This window comes from Oratosquilla oratoria, chromosome 42, assembly GCF_046742065.1.
Source record: "Oratosquilla oratoria isolate Oo_2021 chromosome 42, ASM4674206v1, whole genome shotgun sequence".
Lineage (NCBI taxonomy): Eukaryota > Metazoa > Arthropoda > Malacostraca > Stomatopoda > Squillidae > Oratosquilla > Oratosquilla oratoria.
The window spans coordinates 9,716,870-9,726,869 of NC_134818.1; the positions used below are offsets into that span (position 1 = coordinate 9,716,870).

Genomic DNA, 10,000 nt, shown 5'->3' on the forward strand with positions numbered 1-10,000 from the left:
CATGACCCTTCCCATAAATAAGATCCAATTGTCTATTGAATCTCCTCCCACAGCTTGTCGATTCACTTCGTAAATCACTTCACTTTCGTAAATCACTTTCGTAAATCACTTTCGTAAATCACTTTCGTAAATCACTTTCGTAAATCACTTTCACTTCGTAAATCTCCGAACTTCAATAGGTCAGAACACACCAAAGATTAAATTCATTAGTCTTCGGTTGGAGTAGAGCACTGGCGAAAGCGGATTCACAATTGTAAAGAAAATTGTAAAGAAGATGCAGGAGTTCTTCTTGTTATTTTACAATAATCATAGATTTGTGGTCATAACAGTGTGTGTGTGTTAACGCTGTGTATCAAGTCCAGAAGAAACCCGAGAAATAACCCATCAAGGTTTCATCTGGAGAATCCTGTGGTTGTGCTGTATCACGCCATGTATGAATAAAGCCTCTTGTTTGTAATTTTAAGGCACATCTTGCGTGAATATAGGTTATTAAAATGTAAAACATATATGTGAATAGATATACTTGTTCTTAAGTACACAATAAATCTTTTGGAGCGCGCCCTGTACGTGTAATCGCAGGTAAAACGAAGCAGAAACGTTCCTGATTTGGGCGGGAAAACCTCGCTCTACTTTCCCATTGGCTGAGGGTCTTCAAAGTGCCTAGTCTGGGTTCGTTTGGCTATGTTTGAAACGTCGGCTCCCTTTCGTTTAGTATATAAGGGCGGGGCCTTGGACGACCGAGAGAGATCGCAGATGTTAAGAGAACACAGATGTCAGAATTCGGTAGAAGTCTACAGAAGTCATAGCAGAAGGAGAAGAAGCTGAAGCCCAGGGTCCATATGAATCTACACAGAATTATCTTCAAATCGTCGATTTACAACAACTCCGCTAAACAAGTCCTTTGGACCAAAACTACGGACCGTCTCTAAACTAAGGCCTCAACCTTCGTTGTCCGAATTCATCGGACACGATCCAGATTGCTGCTGGACTACAAGCGACGCTGCTCTTCTGTTGTTTATAAGAAACATCACTGAACCTCAAATTGTTCCTGACTACCAGAAGCTTCTCCTACCAGAAGAAGCGACTAGAATCTGCCCTTTCCAGAAGTTATCGTTTCCCTCAAACCACCACTACTCGAAGCTGCCCCTACCAGAAATTATCGTTCACCTCAAACCACCCTGTGACAGTTAAGACTTGTCTACGCCATAAACAAAACTTAGCTTCGCCAACTGATCATACAATTACCTGGTAAATAATTTGAATATTTTTATTGCCATAAGCATTGTTATGTTATTATTATTATATAATCATTTATGTTGTGTGTTGTTTTGTCAGTGTCATAATATGTAATTCTAACGAAGAGTTTAATTACCCTGCCTGAATTCTTTGCCATTCCTCCGAACTGCGCACTGCCTTTCTTTTATTTGTATTTATTTAATCTTTCGTGCCGCGACTAGCCTGACCCATAGGTGACTCGTGACAATGATGATGATGATTTTTAAGACGATAATTCTTATGGTGATGATTTTGATTATTTTGATGATCATCATGATATTGGTGTAATTGTTACAGTAAATACGATGTAATGGTTATGATAACCAAGTTGTTATAATACTCATAATAGTGATGGTAACGATGGTATAATTCTTGTCATCATCAATTGGGGGATACACCAGGGAGTGCGTTCCTCCACTCACACACCACCCTCGAAGGAGGAGGAGGCCGGGACGCCCAGAGATTACACCCCCCATTAATGCCCAATCTTAATTGGAGGAACAATCCTACCTCCAATCATTGACGAACCATATTGAGCCTAAATGGCAGGGTAACAATATACTGCATATCAAATATAAATCTGTGCAGTACCTTCAAACACGTATGTCAATAGTTTTAGGTGACCGGTGGATAACTCAAAGGGGCAAGGTTAAGGCAAAACTATGGTGTTCTAACATAAATTATTTACATATTCACTTAGCACTACACACACACTTATTTTATGCCTACCCGGACCACTTGTTACCACTAGGGTCCACCTAGCCTTAACCTAGGGATTATAGAGGAGCGGGAAGTGTCCGCTCTATACGGGTTCAGAAATCAGAGAGAGAGAGAGTAAGAATGAGTTTCCCTCGTGACTGCGGTAACCATGGGGGGCCGCAGTTGCCAACTCACAAACCGTTATCATTTATTTTATTACAGGCAGGGTGAGTGGAATAACATAATACACATACAGAGATCATTAATATAATAAGGTACAACATACAATATGAACAATATCCTAGCTAACTAAAATAAAAGGATAACAAAGGAATAATACACACGGAACATAGAATATTGTATTTCATACGATCGGTAATTCAGGAAGACGAAAAAATTAGGGCGTGGCTACAACTACCCGTAGAACAGGTGGTAACATGAAAAGTACATCTATTACAAGGAACACAGACTTGCGGCCACGCAACACCCCTCCCCCAAAAGAATACGCTTACAAGGGTTTGTAAGCAAAGAATCACTTAACCAAGGTCAATCACACTAACATTTTAAGTTTGCACATGGGTAGTTCGGGATAGGGCATCAGCCAGCACATTATTTTTTCCACTAATGTGCGCGATCTGTAAATTGAATGGCTGTAAGGCTAATGCCCACCGTAGAAGGCGTTGATTAGTGTTTTTCATTCGTTCCACAAATGTCAGGGGATTATGGTCTGTAAACACTTGCACAGGGTGAACTGTGCTTCCTACGTATACTCTAAACGCTTCCAGTGCCATAATCAAAGCTAACGCCTCCTTCTCGATGGTGGCATAGTTCCTCTGCGCCTTGAGGAACTTCTTTGAGAAGTAACACACAGGATGTAACACACGATCCTCCTCACCCTCTTGTAGAAGCACGGCACCGGCACCAACTTCGCTGGCGTCGACGTGGATGGTGAACGGCCTCTGGAGATCAGGGGCACGTAGGACAGGAGCATTTGCCAGCAGAGCCTTCACGCTCTCGAAGGAGTCCTGGCAAGCCTGGGTCCACTTGAAGGAGGTCTTAGCACTCAGGAGGTCGGTGAGAGGAGCCACCACGGAGGAGAAGTTGGGACAGAAGCGACGATAGTAACCCGCCATTCCCAACAGTCTCATCACTCCCTTTTTGTCGCTTGGGGCAGGATACTGCAGAATGGCTGTAATCTTGGCTGCAATCGGTTGGACCTCCCCTTTCCCGACGACATGCCCCAGGAATGTGATGCGGGCATGGCCGAATTCACTCTTGGCGAGGTTCACTGTCAAACTGTGTGCTGCCAGAACAGCAAAGAGGGCTCTTAGGCGGTCCACGTGTTCTCCCCAGGAGTCGCTGAAGACGACGAGGTCATCCAGGTAGCAGCGGACACCCACCAGCCCCGCCGTTACGATGTTCATGAGGCGTTGGAAGGTTGCAGGTGCATTCCGCAAGCCGAAGGGGAGGACGGTAAACTGATACAGCCCCTCGGGAGTGATGAACGCGGAGATGGCCCTCGACCGCTCTGATAGGCGGACTTGGTAATAGCCCTGTAGTAGGTCCAGTTTCGTCACCCACTGTGCTCGACCAACCTCGTCACTGACGTCATCAATGCGTGGTAAGGGGTAGCTATCCGGCTCAGTGACTGCGTTGACCTTTCTGTAGTCGATACACAGTCGCATAGAGCCATCGGGCTTTGGCACCAAGACCACGGGAGAGCCCCAAGGACTGCTACTGGGCTCCACGATACCAACCTCCTGAAGGCGTTGCACCTCCTCACGGACATACTCCTTCTTGAATGCGTTCAGGCGGTAAGGACGTTGGTGGATGGGCCGAGCTCCGTTGGTTTCGATGTCGTGCTCTACAGCTGAACAGGGGTGAGGATGGTCACTAAATATATTACTATAGTCTGTCAAAAGAGAAGAAATATCACTCGCTTGGTCATTAGAGAGATGGCCTAACTTTGTACTGGGATCATAGAGTATTTTGGAATTGTCCACTTTGGCATACAAGCCACTCTGGAGTTCAGGGATGTTGTCTTTCTGATCATTATCACATGTAGGCACTACAACACAAGCGGGCAAGGAAGGTTCAACATTTTCCTCCCTTTCCTTACTCTTTCTCACTCTGTAGGGTTTCAGTAGATTGACATGCACCAGACCTTTTTTCTTACGCCTGCCTGGTGTATATTCAACGTAATTGGCGTCCTCTACCCTGTCTACAATTTGGAAAGGTCCATCATATTTTGCCTGGAATGGGTGTGTTTGCACGGGCAAGAACGCTAACACCTTATCACCTACCCTAAATTCCCTATGCTCTACCTTATGTTTTTTGTCAAATTGTTGCTTCGTTTTTATTTGAGCAGATTTTAAATGGGCATGAGCCAGCCTCACAGCAGCTTTTATTTTTTTCTCTAAACTTAACTACATATGATACCAAGGGTGTGACACTATTTTCCAGCAACCAACTTTCTTTGAGGGCTTTGAGAGGTCCTCGCACCTCATGACCATAAATTAGTTGAAATGGGGAGAATCCTAAGGATTCTTGAACAGAGTCCCTAACCGTGAATAGGAGCAGGTGGAGTCCCTCGTCCCAATCCTTCTCAAACTCCAAGTAATAAGTGCGCAACATGCGTTTGAATGTCTGATGGAATCGCTCCACCACCCCCTGGGATTGGGGATGATAGGCTGAAGACCTAGACTGCCGGACACCCAAACTCTGCATTACCAGATTAAACAATCGGGAAGTAAAATTGGATCCTTGGTCCGACTGCACTACTGTGGGAAGGCCTACTTGTGTAAAGAAGTGAACAAGGGCTCTCACCACATTCTTGGCTGTGATGCGGCGCAAGGGAATGGCTTCTGGCTAACGGGTGGCACAGTCTATCATAGTAAAGAGAAACTGATTACCTCGGGGGGGTCTTTGGCAGAGGACCAACGCAATCTATGATAATTCTGCCAAAGGGTTCCTCAATGATAGGGATAGGTTGTAGAGAGAACGGTTTAACGCTGGGGTGCGGTTTCCCCGCTACCTGACAACGGTGACATGTACTAATGTAGGAACTAATATATCTTCATTTTAGGCCAATAGAAATGAGTTAGAATTTTTGCACTAGTCTTCCTAACTCCCAAATGTCCTCCTACCCCATCATGAGCAATACCCAGGATCTCCTTCCGTAATGGGTTTGGGACCATTGTTTGGTGACGGACAGACCAAGGGTAATTTGCAGGGGAATCAGTAGGACGGAACTTTCGCATCAATATGTCTGAGCTAAGGTAATAGTAGTTAGATTCAGACTTGGCTTCCTCTTCACTAATAGCTCTACGGAAACAACTGGCTAGTTCAGGGTCCTCTTTTTGGAGATGAATGAGCTTACTCCTAATGACTGGGGAGGAACCGAAACTATCCAGGGTGGTAACATTGTCTCCCTCAGTGTCGTTTTCGCTATCAAACCTATTATGAAGGTCACCGGGTGGAGGAGAAGTTTAAAAAATTCACCTAGATTTAAATCAGCAAGGTCAGGCTGAGTAGGAACATCCTCTATGTTCTCATTAGGTTGGGGGGTAATTACACCAACATGAGCATCCTCTTTATGCTCGCTAATCTCTGCCTCCACCCTGCGGCTCATGCTACGAGTAACAGCACATGCAGGGAATATGCCCGGAATGTCTGCCTCTAGTTGGGAAGTATTATTCTCGTCAGAGGGACACGAGGAGACTATGGCATCAGGTAACATCGTGCCCCCGGCGAGGTCATTTCCTATCAGGAGTGAAACTCCTTCTACAGGTAACTTGTCGACTACTCCTACCTGGGCATAACCTGTCCTAACATCTGATCGTAAGTATACTTGGCATATAGGGATACGTGACCCGCCTGTTAAACCGTTCACAAGGACCCAATTCCCAGTATAACATGCATCTATCAAAGCAGCCACATCTTTTGTAATTCTTGATAAGGCTGAGCCTGTGTCTCTCAGAAGCTTGATAGATGTCGGTGGGCTATCTTGATCAAGGGCCACTGAACAAGAAGAACAGAATGGTTCAAATGTTGATAACATAGGTGGGGAAGGATTATCTGGGACAACTGATGGGGTAACAGCAGTGAGACAGGGCTCCAAAAAACTTTCCGATTGCTCGGCCACATTGATCGAGAGAGAGGGGGACCCTTGGAGAGGAGCCTTTCTTTGTTGTAGTTTGAAACATTCATCAACATGATGTCCTGGCCTTTTGCAATATTTGCAATAGCTCCTGCCTCCAGTAAGGGTAGATTCCCTGGTCTCACTATCAATGGGCTTACCTGAGGTAGATGAAGCAGATGATGAGTGGGCCGGCGGTCGAGGAGGCTGTGGAGGTCCGATTGGCTTGGAGTCCCTAGTGGGGGGGAAGCTTTGGGGCAAGGTAGGGTGAGACCTGGAATGCATTCTAGGATTAGTTAAATGGTAATAGTCGGCCGCTGGGCCAGCCTCTGCCAAGGTACGAATACCTCGCTGATCCAAGTTGGCTCGTACATCTGGAGGGATATTATTTCTAATATCCTCCATCAATATTAACCCTTTGAGTTTCTCCAGGTCTACGTGAGCCTCCTCGCTCTCCACCCACCGGGTGAACAAGCGGAGCTTTCGTTGGAAGTACTCCACGTAGGTCTCCTGGTTGGATTTCCTACATTTCCTGAATTGTTGCCGGTAGGCTTCAGGAACAAGCTGGTATGCTTGTAGAATATTATATTTAAGTACATAATAATCACTACTCTGACTCTCGGAAAGTGCAATAAATGTGTCGAGAGCTTTTCCCGAGAGGGCACCATACACCATCTGCGTCCACTGGCTGAATGGCCATTGGTACATACGTGCTAACTTCTCGAAAATAGAAAAGAACTTGTCTGGTTCGTCCTCGTTAAATTTCGGAATATTAGGTGTTTTTTCTATACCATGACTTTGAGACTTGAGTCTCTCTATTTCTAGTTCCAACTTCTTAAGTTCAACCTGTAAAGCTAAATCATTTACGGGGCTAGCACCCCCAACATCTTCCCGTGAGGCGAGGATGAGTTTATTTTCCTCCAAGTACTCAAGAATTTTGTCTTTCAAGGGGTTCTTATTTAAACCAGAGCACTCGCTTATTTGATAATGATGTGCTATCATCTCTAACTCTGGTTTGTTAAGCTTCCTTACCTCTTCGGTTGAAGGCGTCTATACGAAGTTCTCCAAGGTGAACATGTTGAACTAAGATGTTGGAAGACAAGGAATAACAAAATGTTGCTTATTAGCTAGTTGGCAGCCAATTGAATTAATGAAATACGTATAATAGGGATTGGCCACACGTATGGTAATGCAACTGTTAGCTGGTATCGCAAGAGCATGAACAAAGGCAACAATTAAATAGCTTACCACAAATCTCGGCGATGAACCACAACCGTATGGGCGTTCTAACAATATAAATGCACTAATGGCTACTATCCCGGTCGTAAGGCCCCCACTTCTTCATCGAATCTGTCGGGAGTTGTTTGGAGTGGGAAGGGAGGGTGCCTGCATGGGAGCTTGCTTGGAGAGACCCACGTGGGGACTGGCGCAGACCTGTGGGTGAAACAAAAAATATAATGTTGATAGTAACGATGATTATTTTAATTTTCTATAGTCACCCACAAACCTACTTAAACGGAGATGTGTTTTCTTCGAACAAAAAATAATTTTCTATTTGTACACATGAGTAACTTTAGAATATGTTTGCTTGCGAGAAATTCTTACTGTTATGTAGGTTCAACTTATTTTTCTACACTATCACCTATGACAATGTTGATTTTAGATATATTTTCTAAGTTATGTTATGTTAAGTTCTTACTGTTATGTAGGTTCAACTTATTTTTCTACACTATCACCTATGACAATGTTGATTTTAGATATATTTTCTAAGTTAAAGATAAGTACGAGTTTAATTTTAATTTGAGACCCACACATAGCCCCTAAACCAAAAGAGAAAATGTATTTACCGAATTGTATTTACCTCTGGTCACTTTTCACACGATGGCAAATGAAACTCAAACGGATATACAATATTATATTGTATATCCGTTTGAGTTTCATAACTGAACAAATACCGGAACCTTTTGGTATATTGAATATACCAAAAGGTTCCGGTATTTGTTCAGTTATGGCCCTGGGCACGATATAGTGTTAGGGAATTAAATATTAATTTTGTAAATTATAATACATGAACATAATATGCGATTTTCTGGGCGGAAATGAAAATAAAAAATACCTTGCTACAAACAGATATGCTAATGAACGAGTTGAAAAGCTCGCCAACGTCTCACGACGACGACAACGAGGACGATCTGGATGACATTTAATTTGCAGGTAATGATTTATCAAACACAGGTTAGTTTAGGTTAGGTTAGGTTAGGTTAGGTTATGTTGGGTTAGGTTAGTTTAGGTTAGATGAATTTATCATCCTTTCATTTCTTCAACGTCGCCATCTATCATAACAAACATGGCGTACCATTAGTCCGGCGCGACTTCGTTACTTACGAAATCTGTTTTAGCAACTTTTTTGTTTTTTATTTCCGCTCACAAAATGGCATATTACATTGATACATTATAATTTACAAAATTAATAATTAATTTTTTATTGCTATATTGCGTTTTTTTCACCTATTCGATCTATATGCCTAAACCATCTCAGCATTTTTATCAACCCTATCTGCCATCTCTCTTTTCACCCTCGCTCTCTGCCTTACAACCACTTTCCTCATTCTATTCATCCTTTCCACGATCGTTTGATCCGTGCAATCTCTTCCTTTCCTAAACTCACACTGCTCCTCCCTCTGTTCCCTTCCTAATTCTCTCAATGTACACCCTCCTACACATCTTAATGAGTAAGCATAACAGACCGGTTCCCCAGAAAACTACTTTGTTCATATGCGCCATATTTCTCCCTGTATAGTGGAACTATACATGCTCTCCTGAAGCCCTTTATTTCTTAGGGACACATTAAACAATCTCACCACCCATTGCACTATGACCACTCTCCACTTGAGAACTGCCTTACCAACAAAGGCTTACAAAGGATTACAAAGGCGGAGCATGCCGACAGGAGACCTTTTTGTCCATATCTAGGTCGGATGCGAAAAAAAATCATAATAATAAAATAATAAATAAAAACTATAATAATGTATATAACAAATAAAATACATAAATAAATGCATAGGTATAGTTAAATAATAAACAAACAGGTAAATAGTAAATAATAATAAATTAACATATAACTAATAATAAATGAAAATCAGACAGACAAATGATAACAAAACAAAAACAAATAATACAAAATAAATTATAATAATTACAGCATCTTGCTTAGGTGTTTATCTAAATGGTTCTTAAAGCTTCGAACTGAACTACATTACACTACCTGTGCAGGAAGTTTATTCCATTCATTAACTACACGGTTGGCAAAGTTGTTTCTACCTACTTCCAAATTGAATCTATTTCCGGACAGTTTGAGACCATTGTTCATCTCTTTCATTGCTCTTTGGACCTCATCTTTCCCTATGGGATTCTTCTTCTCGTCTCCCATCACACTCATTTCCCTAGCATCTCCCTTTGCCACAATCAAGGCCTCCCTATCTTCCTATCCATTCGACAACTCATCTTCACCCTCTACCTCTCCCTTTCCCCTCAGCCTCGACTGAAAGAAAATCATGATGACATCTTTTTGAAAATATGGAGGAAATAGCCACTGTACCAGGTATGTAAATAGTACCCTACTTAAAAGGACTCAGTGCAGAATTTGAAGGATAGAAGAAATCTATCCAAAATCTTCTGTTGATGTGACAAATTTGCTGTAAAATCTATCCAAAATCAATCTTCTGTTGATTTTCCTTCACCCATTAAATTCTTATAAAAGCTGACCACAAAACCAAATTGTTATGACCGAGTTGCCGTTTTTTGTACTAGATAGGCCAGTGATGCTCTACCTGGGAGGGCATGACCTCCAAAGGAGTCCCGACAATAATTCAGGAGGGCCTAGCCATC

General features: G+C 42.7%; 2 protein-coding genes across 2 annotated transcripts in view; one reads left to right on the plus strand and one right to left on the minus strand.

Moving 5' to 3' along the window:
* The window catches only part of LOC143021709 (alpha-(1,3)-fucosyltransferase C-like), a 23,410-nt gene extending 22,073 nt beyond the window's left edge, over window positions 1-1,337 (plus strand). The window contains exon 2 of the mRNA XM_076179373.1: window positions 1-1,337. This exon is cut by the window's left edge and continues 1,223 nt beyond it. Within this exon, the coding sequence (XP_076035488.1) occupies window positions 1-21 (21 nt within the window). The 3' untranslated portion in view covers window positions 22-1,337.
* On the minus strand, window positions 353-7,114 carry LOC143021537 (uncharacterized). The gene is made up of 5 exons (XM_076179137.1): window positions 5,476-7,114; window positions 5,121-5,362; window positions 4,414-4,842; window positions 2,644-4,226; window positions 353-470 (listed from the first exon to the last, which is right to left on the minus strand). Exons 1-5 carry the CDS (start codon window positions 7,112-7,114, stop codon window positions 353-355), a joined length of 4,011 nt encoding a protein of 1,336 aa, XP_076035252.1.
* Between the last annotated feature and the right edge of the window lie 2,886 nt (window positions 7,115-10,000).